At 37.1% G+C, this 20,978-nt stretch overlaps 1 protein-coding gene across 4 annotated transcripts in view; it reads left to right on the top strand.

Annotated features, from left to right (window-relative positions):
- The first annotated feature begins 1,543 nt into the window (after nucleotides 1-1,543).
- The window catches only part of MLLT3 (MLLT3 super elongation complex subunit), a 235,753-nt gene continuing 216,318 nt past the window's right edge, over nucleotides 1,544-20,978 (top strand). For 3 of the 4 annotated variants that reach the window (XR_004950019.1, XR_004950018.1, XM_016160421.2), the window contains exons 1-2: nucleotides 1,544-1,807; nucleotides 3,234-3,414. Coding sequence is in view for 2 of the 4 variants with exons in the window: in XM_016160421.2 (XP_016015907.2) it covers nucleotides 1,796-1,807; nucleotides 3,234-3,414 (193 nt within the window). In the remaining 2 variants the exon portion in view is untranslated. Of the gene's footprint in view, nucleotides 1,808-1,884; nucleotides 2,254-3,233; nucleotides 3,415-20,978 lie in introns of those variants that run through there. The other variant, XM_036217963.1, reaches the window with a different exon arrangement.

Here is a 20,978-nt window from a genome sequence, read left to right as displayed (position 1 = left end):
TGAAGACCCCGGGTGCCCAGGTAACTTCCTTCCCCTATACCGACCGCTCTGCTGTAATTCAAGGGCCAACACAACTTGCTTTCGTGGCTTTAAGAAAGAAAAATGAAAAGAAAGCAAAAAAGTTGAGCCAGAGTTGCAAGTAAAGAGCAAAGGCAGGGAGACGAGAATGAAGCCAAAGAAAAATTTAGAAAGAATTTCGGAGGCGAAGGGCAAAGGGCAGAAAAGAAAGAAGATAAAGATAGCAAAAATGGAATGAGGTCTAGGAAGATGCAAGGATCTTTATTTAACGAACCGAAGTTACACCCATCTTTCACTTTCAAATTAATCGTCTAGATCTTATCTGTTTCCTTTGAAAAGGTTGTCTGCGTTGCTAAAGGAAGCTAGTCAGTACTCCTCACCCCGCCCCACGTGTGGCTGCGCTGTTCTCTCCCCCGCCACCAAGACCAAACACAACTTGAGAGGGAACGTTGCAGGCGCGCGACTCTGGGAACTCTCCTGCGACTGGTTGTCACCTGGGAACCTAACTGGATTAATATCCAAAGATGGGATTACGTTGGCTGTCACCAATACGCCTAAAGATTATAATCCAATTTATGCATATTACAGTCAGTATTAACTTTATCTTCTATTTTAAGGCTCCCAGTTGCCCCGAGCGTCCTCAGAGGACAATCCTCCGCGTTCTGATGCAACTCAGCAGGCTGTCAGGAGGGGAAATATTCCGAAGAAAACAACTCCAAGCCTGGTTCCCGAGGGTCTGCATCTACCACTCCCAGGTGTCTCGCTTTCACCTGGGCATCGCTTTGTGATGCCTCGCAGTCGGGGATTAACAACGCGGGAGGCGTTCCCCTGGAAGGAAATAGCATTCTTGTTTCTCTCGCGTTCATTTCATTTTTATATTTCTCGGTGGCAGTGGCAGAAGGGCGGGGTGATGGGCGGGGTGTCCGTGAGTGGATGGGGAAGAAGGCCGGGGGCTTGTTGCCGTTTATAATAGTCTCAGCGATTGCTTCTTGATGCTTATTTGTAGGATGGTATTTCTCTTGCTCTGTCTTTAAATAAGTTTGTTTGGGTGTGAGTTCTTGTCTTGTCAGCACAAAACCACAAAAAGACGCCGCGGAAAGTTAAAGAAAGCCCTCTCCCTCCCCCCAAGTGTGCTAACGAAAGACGAAGACTTGATTTGGCACCCCTTCTCCGGCTGCTGGGGTCTCTAGGCAGTGGCTACATTCCAGTAGTTTTAATCCGTTTTTTATTGTAGGAAGAGAGGAGTTTACACAGGGGCTGGGACCGCTCCCCAGCTGGCCGCTCTCCATACTCCGGCATCCCCGCCCTTCTCGCAGCCCTCCCCACTCCACCCCCAGCAAGAACCTGTTACTTTAAGCGAGGCTTTCCAGTGTGGCGGAGCCGGCCGCCGGGGTTTCGAGAGGTGGCCGGTGATTGGCTCTTTCGAGCTCCCCCTGGCTCGCTCGTTCGGCCTCCCCGCGCGCTCCGCCCCGCCCGCGCGCCCTCCCTCCGCCCCGTGAGGCTTGGAGCCGTGGTGTCAGGCGCCACGGCGCATGCTCCGGAATCTCATCCTCTGGCCCTGGAGCTGCTGCTGCTGCTGCTGCTTTTGCTTTTGGGGCTGAGTTTAATAAGCGAGAGAGCAAGCGAACGCGGGGGAAAAAGGCAGAGAATGTCCGCCATCTACCCTCCGCTTCTGGGCGCGCTCTCATTCATAGCAGCCTCTTCATGAATTACAGCTGAGGGGGGCGGGGGAGGGGGGTACCACACAACACCCCAGCAAACCTCCGGGCCCCCAGGCATGGCTAGCTCGGTAAGTACATGCAAAAATAATAATAAAAGACACCCCCCTCCCTCCGCCTTTCCTTCCTCGCCCTGTGCCTCCGCCGCAGCCCAGACAGCGCCAGCGCTCCGCGGTTCCAATTAGAAAAAGGTTGGTATGGCTTGCAGGGAGCTGCTGCCTCTCCCTCAGCCTCCGCTCCCCTCCCTCCACACCTCCCCCCCACCCCGGCGCGCGCACACACACACACACACTCACACACTCACACACACTCGCCCCTCCACCCCCCGCGCTTCCCTCCCCCTTCGCTTCTCTTTGCAATCGCAAGAAGCGCACTCTCGCTCACACGCGCGCACTCACACACACATACGGTGGAAGGAGGCGAATAATAACTCAGCCATATTTCAGCCGCCGCCGCCTCCGGGAGCCGCGGGCATAGTCCGGGGACGCGGCGAGCAGCCTCGGCGGTCGCTACGATGGTGCGTTCTCCGTCGCGCGCTTGTGTGAGCTGGAGTGTGCGGGCTGACAGCCGCGGGGCCGCACGCAACTTTGCCCCCGCGCCCGGCTGTGCGCAGTCGAGGCTCGGCGGCTGTCCGCCGGTCGCCCTGCCTTTCTGAATTTCGGGGTTTTTTTTGGGGGGGGGGGAGGTGGGCGGTACTTTGGGGCCACTTTGGCTCTTGGAAGTGTGTTGCGGGGGCTCCGTTAGACTGGCCTCGCCGATCGCGTGGGGCTTTTCGCGGGGAGGGGGGTGCGGGGTGTCTTAAGTTATGGATGCCTCGGCGTGTTTTCCTGCGCGCGCGCGCGTGTATGTGTGTGTGTGTTTGTGTGTGTGTGTGTATGTGTGTGTGACGCCGTCTCATTTTTGTTGTGCACGAACCCCATGGTAAGAGCACGGGAGTTTGTGCCCATCAGCAGAGGCTGCCTGTAGTTTCCATTCCGCCTGGCACAGCGCTCCACACGCACGCACACACACATGTACACAAAGACTTCCTCGGCGTGTGCCTGTCGCCGCGGTACTTTCGGGGAGGGTGCTCGCCCGAACCCCCCTCGGAGTCCCAGCTATCTCCCATCCAACGCCGGGAAACCGCCCCGGCATCATCTCTTAATTGTCTTCTAATTCGTTTCCGATGCATTCGTTGTCGTGCCTGTAGTGGCTGAGTGTGCACTCTCTCTTCCCCGCCGATCCCCGGACCCCCTTCCCGATTGGGGGTAACATTCCGTTACAATCTCGGCGGGTGTGGATGCGGGGCCAGGGGTGCCGAGGACCAGGCCGGCCGGGTGGGGTACATTTGGAGGTGTGGAGTGTGCGCGCCCACGCGAGTGAAACGTGAATGCAGAGGGCACCGCCGTTTCCTTTTATGTGCGTTTCAAGAAGGAGGGAAAAAAATGTCAGGCGCAATGTGCAATGTCGAACAGTCGCCTTCCTGTTGTTCACGGCTGTCTCTCCTGCTGCCCGCAGTGTGCCGTGCAGGTGAAGCTGGAGCTGGGGCACCGCGCCCAGGTGAGGAAAAAACCCACCGTGGAGGGCTTCACCCACGACTGGATGGTGTTCGTGCGCGGCCCGGAGCACAGTAACATACAGCACTTTGTGGAGAAAGTCGTCTTCCACTTGCACGAAAGCTTTCCTAGGCCAAAAAGAGGTAGGGCTCGAATACAAAAGGAGCTTGATAAAAAAAAAAAAAAAAAAAAAATGTCTTTGCTGGCTAAGGAAACAATTGCTTGGCCCGGGCGGTCCCTCTGCCCCTCTCCCCGCCCCCCGCGTCGCGCTCGCCGGAGGAGCCTCGGGACCCCGGTGCGCGGCGCCGAGCTGGCCAGGTCCCTGCTCCCGCCCGTGCGCGCGACTTCGGCTTCGTGAAAGTCACCACAGGGAAAGGACCGTCAGGTGTCGAGCGTTTATTCATCACAAGCCAGCCCTCACCGATCCTCTGGGGTTAGCCGCAGGTTCTGTGGGGAAGGTGCAATTAGTTTTTGGGTTTGGAAGTGTGGGGAGTGGGGCCGGAGGGAAATGAACAGCTTGCGCCTTTTTTCCCCCTCTACAGAAATTGAGATTTAGCTGTGTTATTAGCAAAGAATGCATGAGATGTAGTTATTCTTGCGTCTTGAGAAGTCGCCTCTCTTTAGTGTCTTCTTTGCCTTCCTTCACTATGTATGAGGCATTGAGCGCCAGTTGTCATAGACTTATTTTTGTGGGTTAGCTACCCCTAGCCTCTGCGGTAAGGATTTTATGTTTCGTTGGGGGTGGGGAGGAGGGAGGTTTACTCTTCTTTAGTCCCCGATGGCACTTAATTGCTCATTCGATTTTGAGCGGCGTTAAGAAGTGTCAGCCGGATGGGATATGCAGGGAAGAGCGTCCCTGCAAAGGTCGAAGCTAAGTTTCAGAACGGTGTTGTCTTGCCTTGGTACTTCAGTCCTTCCCCACCTTGGTTTTTAGCCTTGGTGTCTAGTTTGCATAATCCTGCTCAGCCTCTTCGGTCCCAAACATTTTCCGTAAAGGATAGGACAGTTTTGAAGATATGAAACGAGATGTTATTTAAAAAAAAAAAAAAATGAGAGAGGGTTTGAGAACTGATTTCTATTCCCTTTAGCCTCTGGAAAGCTACTGTCTGGTTGTTTTAGTTGGATTAGTGGAGGTAACAATATAACTACAATAAAGTGCTTTGTGAGCAGGTTTATTTATCTAAATCGACACAATGGTTAGTAGTTATCTTCCATTTGATCCGTAATCTTTATTGGCATCTAGAACTCCTGCAGTTTCTTAGGATAACATCATAATAAATCCATTCTGCTTAGAGCTACATGGAAATTATTGAACATTCAGGGTGGAATAAAGAAAAGAGAAATACTGTGTGCCTTAGAAGTGGCAGAGGCTTGTGTTGATGCTTATTTTTGTTTCCACAGCTCATATAATGGGACATAGGATTGTAGGTTTTGCCTTTAGTGGTTTTATACCTTCTCTTGAAAACTTGAGCAATTGAATTTGATGGACTTTGCTGGACGGTTAATAAATGAATTCAGCTTCTAATAGAGGGGTAGGAATGTGCATGGCTTATAGCAAATAACATTTAGATTTTGTTAGCATTTTCTATCAAAATATAGCCAGGGGTATTATACTTCATATTTCCTCAAAACTGTGTTAATGATGAGTATTGTCAAGTTTCTATCACTATATGAGGTTCAGTGTGTTGCTTGGAATTTCACTCTCCCTTTTCCATGTGTTCATAGAGCCACTGCAGAGGAGTTTAAACAAAAGAAACCACCTTCTGAGGTCCCTTGGTACACACTGTTACCATTACTTGGTTGCTATTCACTTCGAGGTGAAATACACTTAACACAAAAAGCCATATTTATTGCATTAGGAAAACTAAGTCAGTTGGCTGAAGATGTAGCAGTTAAGATAACTTTAAGTACTTTAACAATCAACAAATTGGCCTTATGAAATTAAAGATAATCAGCCTCCCTGTATTTCACCACTGTTTTCTGCTTCAGTGCGTGTATGTGGTGATGTTCCCCTTTATTTCCCATACCTAATGATTTTCTGTCCAGCCTGAGGGAATGCGAGGGTGCTGCCCGCACAGCCCACACCTGGGAGTTGTTGCTAGTCATGGTAAGACTCTTAGTAACACTGTCTTCCCAGACATCTTTAGTGAGATGTCACCTTGTCCATAGGGCTCGTCAGTTTTTATTCTCAACTGTGTTTTTTTATGTAGTCTATAAGCCATTGTTTAAAATGTTTATTTTTGGACTTTTATTTGTATGTGTGCTTCCCATGATGTGACAAGTCCTGGGAAAAATGCCAGCCAACATAGCCCAGGAGAGACCTTGTCATACTGTAATTACACATGATTCAGATTGCAAGAGGTTTCCCTGTTCATTGAGAATAGTTAGTTGTAAATTCACGTAACACCAAACATGTCACCTAATCCTGGGACTTAGTTTTTGGCCTATAGTGTCTTTCAAAATGATAAGAATAGATACAGAATAAGTATGCCAGGCATTTCTAAGTCTTTTAAGGTGCTACGTTTGTGATATTATAGATCTATCAGTGTTAGGATTGAAAATGGGAGGAACTGCAAAAATGGCTTTGTGAAAAATCTGAGTTACAAACCTTTTAAAAGAAATGCATGTACTCTAAACTTTAAATGGCTATTAATAACAAGTTAAATCATTTTCACTATATATGGTAGCAGATAAACAGAAGTGAACCTTAGAACTGAGGATGAACTCCTTAGCCACAAAAACAGATGAGTAGAGTCCTTAGTTTCATAAATCTTTTGTTTGGAAAAGTGAATTAATTTTCAGGTTGATTTCCTTTATTTCACAGTAATATTATTAGACCTTGTAGAGGAAGAAATTATAGCATTTTTAACTTGTTGCCTAATAAGAATTACATATACCATTTCAGAATTGAGCTAATTGGACTTGAGTTAATGAGGTTTTAGTCTGTCTTAAAGATGTATGGGAGACTTTAAATTTAAAACTACCAGCACAAAGTCCTAGAAAAGAGATTTTGATGAAATAATGAAGCCTGGAATATCTATTATCCATTATAGAATAGGCAAGTCAGAATATAATGTATTTTAAAACTATCTACTTGCAAAAAAAAGACCATATCTTGGCACCAAAGATTTATAATAGTCTGATATGACTGAAATGAATAGTCACATTCAAAACATTTCATTTAAAATATTAATGTTTTCATTTTCAATATGATGTGAATTTGAGTGAACTTTCTTTTCAATTATAGCCATTCTTACTATTACAATCTGTTCCATTGACATTTATGATATAAAATCTGTTGCTTATTTTATGTAGGCTAATTTGGCCACTGGTATGATTTGATAGCTTATTTGTAGCCTTAGTTCGTTGAGTGGGCAGATAAAACATAATAAAACCACACGTAACTTTTCTTTGATTTACATGTTTGAGCCCAACTTTATTGTGTAGTTCTGATTGTGTTAAATAATCTTCTGAAATAATTTGGGTAACTTTTTATCAGGGTATCTAAAATTTGAGGATTTACTGGTTGAAAGTATTGTGTGCACCTGGTGTATTTTCTCTTTTGCAGTATTTAGAAGGTGTAAGGAAAAAATAAAAATGGAAGACTATACTGATACATTCTGTAAGTGTTAAAAGATTTGTATAGAGTTCTGTATGGAATTAAGATGACCAGAGAGAACAATTTTATTACTTGGCATTTTGAAGCAGCATATAGGATAATTTTTTAAGGTGCTTAAAAGCTCAATTGCTGGAGGAAATCTCATATGCTGCTAATGAGAATGTAAAGTGGGCATGGGCATTTTGGGGAGGGCATTGGGCAAAATCTAAAATTTTAAGTGTTTATATCCTTTGACCCAGAAATTTTACTTCTAGGAATTTTCCAGTGGATATGGCTTCACAAATACACAAAGATGCAGCATATTTCTTGTGACTGTTTTCTAACAGCAAAAATTTAGAAACAAGCTGTATAGGGGACTGCAATTGGATAGGAGTAAATGATAGTAATCTATAAAAAAGAGGATAAATCTATTGGTAGATGCAGGACGATCGCCCAGAAATATTAGGCGAAATAAGGTTAGGTTGCTAAATCAGTGTGATCCCATTTAAAAAATTGTACTTAAGTAGATAAAAAGTATATGTGTGTATATATATATAAATAAATCCTGGGTGAGTAGGCACAGACTCTTACCAATAGTTTTCCTTAGTGGGTGCTTATGGTTTTGGTGGTGATGGGAGGTTATTTTTGTTATGTTTGATTTTTTTTAAGTTAATTCTATATTTAAAGCATTCCAATGAGCACGCATTACTTTTTAAGATGAAAGACAAATAGTAGAGACCTAATGTAGAATATTACCTTTCAAACAGGGATCGACATGTAGCTATCCAAAAGTGATCTTTAACTATCTTGCGTAGATATCGTTGCTCAGTGATGAGGAGGAGTTCAGCTGAGGAATTACAGACTTGTATTCAAATGCTGATTTAAGAGAAGCCTCATGTGATCTTGAGCAAGCAAGGCCTGTGTCTGTTTTGTCACTTGTGTTCTTATTTGTATTAAAGGAATAATGATAAAATAGACCCATTACCTCACAAGTTGAGGATTAGATATGAATCAACCGTTCAAAACGTACTGGTCTTAAGACCCATTTACACTTAAAAGTTGAAGACTCCAAAGAGCTTTTTCTATGCAAGTTATATCTATTAATATTTACTGTATTAGATATTAAACCTGAGACATTTTAAACACATTCTAAAACAAAACGAAGAGTGGCATTGTTTTACTTTTTTGTGTGCAAATCTCTTTAATGTTTGTTTAAGAGAGAACAACTGGATTTTCTTATGTGCTTCTGTATTCAGTCTGTTGTGTTATCATATATCACTGTGGCTCTGGAAAGCTCTGCTGTACATTCATGAGAGAATGAGAGTGAAAAAGGCTAATAATGATGTAGAGTTATTATGAAAAATAATTTTAACTTCACCAATCCCTGGAAAAGGTCTTGGGGATCCTGGGATCCCCAAACTACACTCGGAGAACCTCTGATATAAAATATTCAGCATGTAACCTGGCATTGATAAACTGCCCTATTAATATGTGGAAGCTGATTCCATTGTTATTGTTGCTCATAAAAAATACTCGTTTAATGGAAAGAGGAAAGAAATCTTCCAAGGCATTTGCATGGTTAAATTACAGTGTAACAATGATCTAACAGCAGCTTTTTTAGAAAAGGAAAGTCCAAACTTGGGTTTTACTGGATATATTTTATAGTTAATATCACTGTCCATTTTACGCTGTGTTATCTGTATTCTGCAGAAGTCTTTTATGTCTACTATTTTAGGTGACCCTCTGTGGAATTACCTTGAAGAGGTAGACAGGGCAGGGGTATCAATTGGTTTCATAATTTTACCTTAAAGATCCTTTGTTCCTTCTCTTGGTTCTTTGAAGTTTCCTTCTAATGGTCTTCCATGGTTCAACCTTAGCCCTTTAGCTCTTTTTCTGGTCATCTATTACTAATGATCCCTACTACTTAACACAGCTTTTACAGTTCTAAGATGTGGAACTTTTTGTTTATTTCATAGTGATTTAAGTCTTCAAAAGAGAACTTGGAAAGCTTAGATACATGGGAAGGGGGGAAGATGTTAAATACAATTATACCAATTATGTAATTAAGCAAGATTTGCTAGATTACTGAACTTTACTGGACTTTAATCTTTATTGACCAGATTGTAGAATATTTTTGATTTGTGAAACATAACCTTTCACACTGTCTTAATGGAAATAATATGGATTTCTATAATTTGTTCCTTTGGCTTTCATATTTTATGTATTTACTCTTGAGAAGATACTGACATGTAAAAAGAGAAATTCTCTTGTCTCAGTGATATGAATTAATATTGTTTTATGACACTTTATTTTGTGTATGTGTGGCCAAAGTGCCTTTAGTTCATTGTCTTCCTCATAACATATATATTTTAATACTTTAATCTTTTATTTTCTTATGTTTTATAGTTCCTATTCTTGTTTGTAGTGCCTTATTCATTTTTTGGGGCTATAATTTTAAAAGAGTTTTGGATAAATCATTGCTCATTTATGATATTACAGGTAATTCATGAATGTTTAAAAAACATGTTACAGATGTCATAGAAATTGAGAAATTACATTGTACAGTTGTACAGAGCAGCTTTTATGAAGAACTTGCATATTTTTCTTACATGCAAATAAAAATTGTGTTTTTCTAATTTATAGATATGTGTTCATTGTAGAAAAAAATCAAACCACAGAAATAAGAGTTACCTGAAAATTCTTCATGGGTAACCATAATTAATATTTTGGTAGATATCTTTGTATATATATATACACATGCACATAAATATTAACTAACTATAAATTAACATTAATTTATTCAACAGTGTGTTTTGGATCTCCTACTGTGTGCCTAAAACATTTCTAGGAGCTGGGGATAAAGCTCAGATGAACATTCCTACCCTTGTAGTGTATAGTAGAATGCCATCATCTTTTTAAAGCTGAATTTTGTGGTATTACATTGAATATAGATTTTTATACAGTATTTGGACACTTAGATTGTTCTCTGTTTGAATTTAATATGAATAATGCTTTGGGAACATCCTTGATATTCATTTTTATGACTTTTCAATAATTTTTGTATGTTAAATTTCCAGAAGGGAGGTAGTTGAGTCAAGGTATATAGGTTTCAAATTTTGGTATGCATTACCAAACTTTCCTCCAAAAAAGAGTACCAGTTTATACTTCCCCAGGGGTTGGGAGACTGCTCATTTCCCCACATGGTTGCTAATGTTGGGAATTAGTAGTTTTTTTTTTTTTTTTTTTTTAATCTTTGCCAATCTGCTGGATTGGTAGATACCACATTTTTATTTGCATTTATTTGATTAGTGAGGCCACATATCTTTATGTATGTACTATATATTTACCATTTGTCATTTACAATATGCCTATTTTGTGCCCTTTTTGTATTTCTCAAAAAAGTACATAAAAATACATAGGAAAGAATGATATAACAAACATTTATATCCCTACTACCAGGAATGAACAAGTGTTTACATTTTGTCATATTTTACTTCCTTGTTTTGATTTTAGGGAATTAAGTATTACAGAATCAGTTTTTAAATGATACTCAACCTTCTCTTCTATCTCTTCAGCCTTTTTTCCATCTATTTATGTATATTTGCATATTCATGTTGCTACAAGCATTAGGATATTGTGTCTTAAAATATTCACGAAGACTATCATACTAGGCAAATCATTTTTTTTTCATTTGATATATAATTTACATTCTATAACATTTACCCCTTTTAGTGTAAAATTCAGTGGTTTTTAGTATATTCACAAGGTTGCGTAGCAGTTGCCACTATTTAATTCTAGAACATTTGAACCTTTCCATATATCATCTGTAGAGAGCCAGTTGTCTTTAATTTCTTCTGCTTAATATTTTATTGTAGGAATATATTCTATGCTTACTTTTCTTTTCCCCTATTAAGGAATGTATACACCATTTTTCATTATGTGCAGTAAACATCTTTGTATGCGTTTCCTAGTACAGATGAATAAGATTTTGGCTATAGGCCTAGAATTTGTGTTGCGGGTACGTTTTCATTTGTTCTAGACATTGTCAGATTGCTCTACAAAGTAGTTGTGACAGTTTATACCATCAGGAAATGAGTACTATTTTCTCTACATCTTTGCTAATGTTAGGTGTTTTAAGATGTCTTATTTTTGATATTTAGTTGAAATAGGGTGTGTTTTGTTTTCATTTGCATTTCTCTGGTTTTTAGCGGGGTTAAGCATTTTCTATATGTTTACTAACCATTTGGATTTCCTATTTATTGACTTTTTATATCTTTTGTCTTTAAAAAAGCCATTGAGATGTTTGTTTTTTCTTATTTGTAGGATATTTTGTTTCTTTTTCATGTAGCCCTAATGTATGGTATCTTTTTATCATGTACAAGTTTTTAATTATGTCAAAATGATTTATTTTGTTTTGTTGTCCTGTTTGGTTTTGGGATTTTGTTTAAGAATATAATTTGTGGGTATGATAATGTGCTTAACCAACAGATTTTATGTGTGCAGGAGGATGTAGTGATAGGATCGGAGGAGATGTAAATAAGAGAAAGAGGAGGTCCCTGCCTTCAATGTGCTTGTATCTTTTAGAGGAAAGGACACTTGAGATTCTTCATCTTTGTTTACCCTTTCATTTTACTTTCAATCAGCAGCCTAGAAATGTGAAGTGATCTTGCATGTAGACACAATGAGTCACAAGTGTGCCGGTGCAAAGATAACTAGTAATAAATGGTGGTGAATGTTTACTTTTAAAACACTGAGTAATCATTCACTTATATTAGCAGACAAATGTCAGCAATAACTGCTTTTGTAGACATGATCTAGGATTTAATTAAGTGGTGGTAACCATGGTAGATGCTGTTTAAAAGGAAGAAGTGCTATAGCTACTTTTCAGGCAAAATCAAATTTATTTTATGGATTAAGGTTTTTCTTTGAGATTAAATCATTAGAAAAAATTGTTACTGAATGGTAGGTAACTCCTGATATTTCTAGCCCTCATCCTATTCTGTGGTAGGATTGCAGTTCTATGAAGGATGTAGAACATTATTTTAAGAAATAATATTTCATGACCTAATTTTTTAAAGCGTGATAAGTTTGCAGTGGTTGAGGCCTGAAGAAAGCTATTATCATTGAATTTTTAAAAAGATAAGGCTAGCATTTGGGCTGATTTAGTTGGTATGTAGTAGTAACAATTAACTTTTTGGATAGAATCAATGTACTATCATTTTTATTAAAATTATGGTTTATTTTGGACTTATTTCTGAGGTTCTTTTATTTAAAATAATGTTCATAAGTGATTTTAAAGATGATTCGTCAAATTCAATTAGAGTTATTACCCGTTAGAAGATTAATATTCTTAGGGCCAAATAAATTTTAAAATATTTGATTTTAGCAAATGTAGATTTTTTTTTCCTTGGTTCCTTTCCAGCAGAAATCATTAGTTATTTTCGCATCAATAGCAGGTCGAATGCTGTGTGTCTGTATTGATTTTAAAAAGCAAAATATACATTAACAATTTCCTAAAATATTAATAACAATAGCAGTGACCTAGAGAGTAGGGAGATTTACTTGCCTCTTGATATTTCTAGAAATAAATTTAGTCCGCATGATGCCTTTAATTTTTGCAGACAGGTTTTATGCACTCCTCCATCTTCTTCCTTCCCAGGGTGGTATTGAGAGACATTAGTGTCAGGTTATTCCAGGTATCTATTTTAATAAACATTTATAACATTTTGAAGTTTTTAAAAGGTTCATTATAGACTCCATGTCATCTATATCTTTTACTCAAAATACTATGAGCGGCTAAATAATGAAAACTTTCTTCGTATTGAAGAAATATTTTTCTGTTTTACAAAATTGTTTTCTTTGATTGTTTCCCCCTGTTCCTATAGTATATGCAGCTGTTTTGTAGTGACTCAGTGAAAATTAGAGAGTTCAGGCTGTTGGGATTTGGTTGCTTTTAGTCGGGTGGGTTATTCAAAAGGTTGACAGAGCTCCAGATTGTTATATCAGAGTTGCTTGTTGTATGACCTTTCCTACCTGTGCACAGAAATACTAAGGAGCAGTGGGAAGCTACTGAGTATCGAGCACGAGCACGTGTTATATGCTTCAATTAGTCCAGCACTCACCTCTCCTTGTATGTGTATCTGTTATTCTTCCTGTATCACTGCAGATAGTACTTATATCAGTGTAGTTTAGACATTGGAAGTTCTTGGCAGTAATATAACATAACGGTAGATATTACAAGTCAGAAATAGAGTTTTAGAATCCAGACTTTAGCTTCCACTCCCCTATATGGTAAATTATTACTCAGTGTTCCAAAACTCATTTATTTTCTCTACCTCTAATAACTGACTTTGTGTAAACAGAACCACCACTTGAGTTTAGCAGGAAACATTGTGTCCGCTGAGAGTCACATTTTCTAGAATGTATTTTAGCTTATGTTATAGGCAAAATGAATTTTTCAACTTTTCTCTCTTTTTCTTTCTTCATTTTGGATGCTGTTTTAAAAGCCAGACACAAATTTGAGAGACTTGGCTAGGTCTGTCATTTTTTACGATTTAATCTATGAAATACGACTAGCCCTTAGCTTTAAAAATAGGAGTCAGATGCATTCCAGCAACAGGTAGGAACAATATTTAGCAGTGCAGCAGAAGGCCCTGGCCCGGGAGGTCGAAGGGATGTGTTTGGGCTGAATAAGCTCTGTGGGCTTTTCCAGCTCTGAAGTATTTTTTCTTAGTTTTAAAAAAGGATAAATTCTGAGAGTGTCATTGATCTAGTGTTTTTATAATGATGCAGTAACTTGAATCTATTGGATATCAATTGTGTATTGGTAAATTATGCTAGACAGTATAGATGTGCTGTATTTAATTTCTTTTCACACGTGTAGTATTTTAGAGAATGATTTTTTGAAAAATGAAATGTTGATACATCGGACTTTTATACTTTTTAATGATGAGTGAACAGTGAAATGAATAAAAGACTTGCTGTAATAATAGGACATTAGAAGATAGCAAGGGTGATTCTCCAAATAGGTGATTAAGTTTTGGTTATGAAAGGTTACTTTGTGATTCTATCGATGCCATTTATACCAATCATCAATTACTTGTAGGTTGGAGCATTCCAAGATCTCAAGACAACCCAGAGTGTTTATTTGAACCAGCTTCCTTAAATATGGCTCCTTAGATCAATGGGCTTTTCATGAAAGTTGACTGATGCATTTATTTGTTTTTGTAGTTCATATGATATAGGCCAGACTTTGAAATCTTGTCATTCAGTTTGCTTTTATGAATGTATCATGTTTCAGATAACTACTTGCATTTCTATATCAATAGAATAATAATTGGGGACTTGACTAACATTATCATATATACAGGTTAGAAGAAACTATATCAAATCTTTGATCACTCAACGTACTTGCAGAGTTTTCTCTTTAATAATTTAGATACTTAGTTGAAGTTGTCTTGAAAAGTTAAGAACTCTTCTACTCTTTCCTTGCAACATGCATCATAGCTTTTAGGTCAAAGAAAAATACTTTTAGTTATCATTCCAACATGTTAAAAGGAATTGCCAAATGAGTGACTAGAGCCAAGTATTTAATGTATACAAAAATACACAAATATAGACATTTTAACGAGAACAACAAATGAAAATTTTCTTATGTTGTAGAGGCTGCACAGTAGCTTATAATTAATGCTACTTGACATAGTATCTTTCTGCGGAGGGTGTTTTTTGGGTTTATCACATCATTCAGTACTTGATTCAGTACATTTTCTTCGTATCAAAATGGTTAGAATTGTTCATCTTTATTCACATTTTGAGATTGTGCGACAGATAAAAATATCAATGAAAAGATGGGAAAAAAGTAGCAAAATATTAATAGAAGTTATCTCTGGGAGGCAGGATATCAGGGATTTCTTGTCATCAGCAAAATTTGTTGGACTTTTCAAGCTTTCTTAAATGACACATGTAAAAGTAAAACTAAATATTTAAATGTACATATGGATACGTTTGCAATAAACTTTTTACTTTTTTTTTTTAAGTAATCTCATTTGGAACATATACAGAAATGTCATTTCCAAGGAACATTTTCATATTTTGTTATTTAAAATGTTAACCATCTTGTCATTTTGAGTGTTTTAAAATTCTATGAATACATGCATAATGTTTTGTAAGTTGATTGTAAGCTTTATGAAATTATGTTCTTATCTTTTTTTTAATAATTGCTGTATTACAGTTATAAAATTAATCAGATTGACCTGATTTATAAGTACATGATTCATATAAGATAGTCTTTGTATCAGAAAAACAACCAATTTAATATTTCATTACAGTATATATTTTTGGAGCACTTAAGAATGTTTTGAAAAGTTTCGACTTTTCTTGTGGAGTTTTGATAAGTATAACTTTGTTAATTAATCTGTTTATCTGGATGTGTAGTGTTAGAAAAATTTCTGGAGACTAAATCTGACTTTAAAAATCGACTGCAAATAAAGGACTCTCATATTTAGGTATATGGTGATAGAGTTAGGAATAAATGAGATCTACAAGTAAATACCCATTTCCACTTTGTGTCTTTGTATATATTTTGAAAGTTAAACACTAAAATATGAGAAATAAAAACTACCCAAATCCAAGGCAAAAGTAATATGTTCAGAGCAGGGAGAAAAGTGATTTTTGGGGGGGGGGGGGTGGCAGTGGAAAATTAATGCATAATTGCATAAACGCAGACTATTTTAGTATTAAAACAATTTTAACACTATTTCATATATAAGATACAAAAATACCAGAAATTTAAAGAACTGAAATTAAAATTAATTTTGTGTTGTATATAGTGCAGATAGGTTGATATGAATATTCCTTAGACACAACTAAAAGTAATCATTTCTGCAAAATGAGGGATTTTAGTTGTCTTAAAAGGTCTCTTTGCAATCTGAAATTTATCTGATTGAGTCCATGATATGACAATCTGTGGGAAACATCTTTACCTTTTTAATGTTTAAAAAAATAGCCATTAAAAGTATGCTTGCTCAAATACATAGCAAAACTATATGTCAAATAAAAATGTCTGAATTAGATGTTTTTACAAAATTTCTAAATTATAGTTAGCCAGATTAACTCCTCCTTAGAGTATATAATGCAAAAACATGTTTGTGATCTGAGCATTTCTTCATTAGCTACTTGAATAAAATGACTACTTTAAATTTTATTTGCTAACATTTGGAATAACATCATTTCCAGGGGCTTAATTGAGTTCTACTGATAAATTTTTTATTTAGTTATTTTTATTCCTTTTGAGAGAATTTTAAATGGGGCTCATGATGGCCTGAATTCCTTTCTTCAGGATTAAGGTGTATATGAGAATGAGGAGTATCTACTCTTCTGCACCATGATGACAGCTCACAATATTTGTTTGCTATTTTTATTATTACATTTATGTAAATGTCTTAACTGCAGATACAGAAAATAAAGTAGTTGTTTTAAAACCCACTCTAACAAAATACTCAAGGGACCAAGTGAAGACTTGAGATTTTGAGTAATACGGACACTTGGTTTGAATATTGTAGGTTGTTAGAGATTCCAAATTTGGTATTAAATAAATATAGTTATACATTTTTATTATGGGATGGACAGAGCTATAGTAGATTAAGATAATGTATAAATGGCCCTTATTAGAGCATATAAAGTGGGAGCATATTTTGTAGTGAAAGGGAAACTAAAGGACAAGGTGTTCTCTACTTGTGGACTTGTAAAGACCTCAGAGTTTTCTTTATGTTATTGTAGAAAGACATTATTTTTGCTTTGGCGTGCTTAAAACTAAAGGGCAAATGATCCAAAAGAATAATCTTGAAATTCAATAGCAAGAAAACTACTTGACATTGTGGGCTGGAGGCCAGCAAACGTGTTGCTTTCATTGAATGCGTGGGAAATGGGGCAGGCCTGGAATTTAAAGAGACAGGGTGCAGTACCCTGGAAAAGAAAAGCCCTCCTGTATGATTGCTTACTTGGAGGAAAAAAATAGACTTAAACATTTCTTTAAAGGATCTTTATTGGATCAACTATTTTAGGCATTGAAAGACAGTGAGTTTTTCCTCCCATGTCCCTAGCCATCTTCTCTTGTCTGAAATTGGTGCGGAGTAAAATTGTTTATAACAGTAGAGAAGCAGCTTTTCAAATAAAAGTACTTTGTAGCCTGTTCAAATGGTGTATAATGTAATTCTCTCTGAAATTGAGCACTTATTACTTTGTTTATGTAGCTGTTTAAAAAGAGGTGGGATGGGATGAGGAGTGGGGGGTACTAAGGAACCTCTGCTATAGAAATTACTGTTTTTACTGTGTCTGAGTTTTCCTCCCCCACCACTCACGAATCCCCCTTCTCCCCCTCCCCCACCTCCCACAATCCCTCAATAAAATAGTATTTAAAAGACTTGAATAACCAGTCCTATGTACCAGCTTCTTGCTTGAGGCAATAATGTTGTACTATTTTCAATGGGTGGTCTTGAATCTCCATGGGAGATTTTACAGGCAGTGGGCTCCAAGACCCACTAAGTGTATTATATTGAACATAACCAGTTAAATTTCCGGACCATAGAGAATGTATAGAGATAGTTTTACATTATTGAAATCCCGTCGTTAATTACAAGCAAACCAATTGATTTAATTTTATTTGAAGATTTTTCTGGTTTAAATCCCTAAAAGTGACATATATTAACCCAGTATTTGAGGTTTACTTTTTAAAACAAGTAATCCATTCATATATATGTCAGGAATACCCATTTGTGGTGTATTTTAATTCACAGATTTTTTTGTTTGTTCGTTTTACTTTTTCTCCTTTAGGAAGCTAACACCTAGTAGTTGTTTTCGAATGTTAAATAGCTGAAGCCGTATCTCTCCTACTTGAGACAGTGTTAAATGATAGGATCTATTATAATCAGAAAATAGGTATGTTTATAAGCAGTATCTCTTACCTTTGGCATATAGCATAAATGTATACTGGCCTGAAATTTAACTAAAATTGCTTTGGCCCAAACCTTTGTGGAAGTAAACAGGATTAGAATTATAAATTAAATATTGGATTAAGTTTGCCCATTAGAAAAAAAAAATTTTTTTGTTTAGGCAGACTTACTTGGATAAAACAAACGTATGCATTGTAAATGTTGAAATGGGGAATGTTGCAGTCATTAACAATTAAACAATTAAAATTGTTTTGGAGTTTCTTTCTAGTATGAACTAGAGTAATATTAACCAGAGTGATAACATAACTTTGTTGGGTTATGGTTTTGATTATTTTGTTTCCTTTATTCACATTCTTTAGAAATTAATTTCTGAAGAATGTTGGATTTCTATTTAAAATAAATATTTGTGAGCCCTGTTTAGTTAGATGTCTGATATACCTGTTTTCCATAGTCTGAGTAGGAAAGAATTTAGAAGTAGGTATCTCAGATATGTTGGTAATAACTGTGATGATATATGAGAGAGGTTTTTGTTTATTTTAAACAATGTAAGAATTTTAGGTGAAAAATTGTAATCCCTGAGGAACTGAGTTTGTTTCTGTTAACAAAATTATGGTACAGTTGTTTTAGGTCATATATAAATAAAATGGTATCAAGCCTGCTGTTTTTTTCATTGATAGACTCAAAGATCTGTGGCTCAGCAATTTACAGTAATGACTAAATGTTTGCTTCTTTTTCCCCCAGATTTTTTAGCTAGTCCTTGAATAGCTAAAATGTTTTCTAGTAGTTTATAAGTGGGTTTAAAGAAGCGATAGCCATCTGAAGTTTATCTTGGGTAGCCAGTATTTAAAAGTTATTGAGGTTTTCTGCACACACACACAAAAACAGCTCTATGGATATACATGTGAGTAAAAGTAAAAGGTTGGTAAAAATTAGCTTGTCAAGTAAACTTACTGACTGAGGAATAATTTTGTTTTCATTTTCCATTCCCTTGGCTGAAAATGAAATAGAAACGATCTGGTTACTAAAGACCAGCGCTGTATTGGATCACTTCCTCGAGCTTTTGCTATGATCGTTAAAAGCAAAGTTAGACAGCTGCTCTAGATTTTGCCAGTAGCCTCGCAAAAGAAATTGTTTAACCCTATTAGTTTCAGGCACTATCATTTCTACTTTGCAGATATATACTTACTGTGTTAAATATGAATCTCTAATATTATGATTTGAACATCTGATTTGTAGGAAAGTAGTATAGCAGGAAATGAATGATTTTAGCACTCTACTACAGTACAGTTTCACATCTTGGACTATGACATATTTCAACAATTTTGTTTATGTTTAGATAGACTTAAAAGTCCAACTTAGACACTTTAAAGTTAGACTTTGCTTTTTGTATCTAAAAAGACCTTTAGGGAATTGTGAAAATTATGAAAAAAGTGTGAAAATTGAGTTTGATTTATAATCCATGGTAATTGGATATTTAAATGTCCTTTTTGGGGCTTGAAGTTCAGGAAATTCTACACCATTGGCTTTAAAATCGTGGTTTGGATAAATGTAGAATTAGAACAATGCTATCTACTCCTCAAATCGATGTTATAATGTTAAAAACCCCAGCGATGCTGGTTTCCTTTTGTATAATGTGTTTGCATTATTGCTATAGGTTTAAAGAGGAGGGAAATACTTTATTGTTAAGGCTGAGGAGGCAAGATTTTGAAACCTACTGCTATGTGATTAAATCAGCATGTTTGCCCTGAGGCTTCAGCCATTCAATCTGAATTCATAGTCTAAAATTTTGGATTCCTTCTCTGTTTGAAAATAATACTTAAAAATTTTAGGACTGCTTTTGCCTTCTCACACGAAAACTATTGAGGGAAATTATCAGGGTTAAGATTTTCATACAATGAAGACTGAAGATACATTTCAGTATTTTAAAGAGAAAGTTCACAGCCATTTTACATAAAATTTTACTGAGCTTTTCATTAATCCAAAATAACTGGTCTATAAGTACTTTATCAGTGAAAACTGCTCAGCATGTAAAACGAGGAGTAGAAGAGCACAAAGGCTTCCTGCAAATTAAGGGCACAATGAGTACTAACGGACTTTCCAGCCATCTCCAGCTGTGAGATTATTATAGTTTTTGCAAACTCTTTTCTCTCAAAACTAAATCAAGAATGGTAGAGTCCTGATAAAAAGAAGTGTAGAAAAGCCTAACTAATCCTTAGATGAGTTACTTCAAACGTGCCAAAATAGAATAAAATCAGTTAATAGCATGGATTAAAGGTTACTTTTAATGCATTTTATTACTCACATTGAGAATTTTGTTGTATGTTAATGCATTTGGCCTTGGTTTAAAAAAATTCTGAGGAAAAAATATAATTAAATCTGAGAGATTACATAATCACATTGTTATGAGGAAATTTTAGTACCAATGTTAGGTGCCAGATTTGACAGAAGAGATAAAAGCTGTGTACTTGAGATCAGAGCTGTAAACAGGTGGCTCCAATTTTGAGTGGTAAGTTTTCAGGTTATAATGAGAGAGCTCATCTGTGTATTTCTAAGAGTTGATTTATTATATAGATTTTGAAAAACATGGCTCTATGTCTTTGTATAAATATGTACAAATGATTCCTTGGATAAACTCGTAGAAGAGTTTCAGATCTGGATTAAAGTTTTAAAAGTGCTTGATTCTTACAACTGGTAAAGAGAAGGGGAGACGGAGAAATAAGAGGCAGGTTTTGGGTTCTTTTACTCATAGTATCTGAAATGATCTTTTATGTACAGAGGGAGGCTATATCATCTGTACTTTTAATTCATTATCACAAGTTTGCCAGCTGTTTAATTTGTGAAGTACTTTTTCCATGTAACTGGCATATTTTGATAAAGCTGCCAAAGTATTGAGTTATGGAAAAACTGAAAAATAAAATAACATGTCTTTCTCTTTTTAGGTGCAGATACATAGATATAGGAATAGGTGTGTGTGTATCTGTGTGTATATTTCAACCTTTATAAAACTTATTATAAGAACCTGGGCAATGGGAGATTTTATAATCATGTCACATTTGCCATTCCTCTAAGATGCTGAATTGTAAGTTTCTCTAATGGGACTTATCATTAATTTCCTTGTAATAGATGTATTGTTTTTGCTGTGGCTTAATAGGAAATAGCC

Source organism: Rousettus aegyptiacus, unplaced genomic scaffold (genome assembly GCF_014176215.1).
Source record: "Rousettus aegyptiacus isolate mRouAeg1 unplaced genomic scaffold, mRouAeg1.p scaffold_m13_p_3, whole genome shotgun sequence".
NCBI lineage: Eukaryota > Metazoa > Chordata > Mammalia > Chiroptera > Pteropodidae > Rousettus > Rousettus aegyptiacus.
Note: the sequence above shows the minus strand (reverse complement) of the source record. Positions and strands in the feature narration are given on the sequence as shown.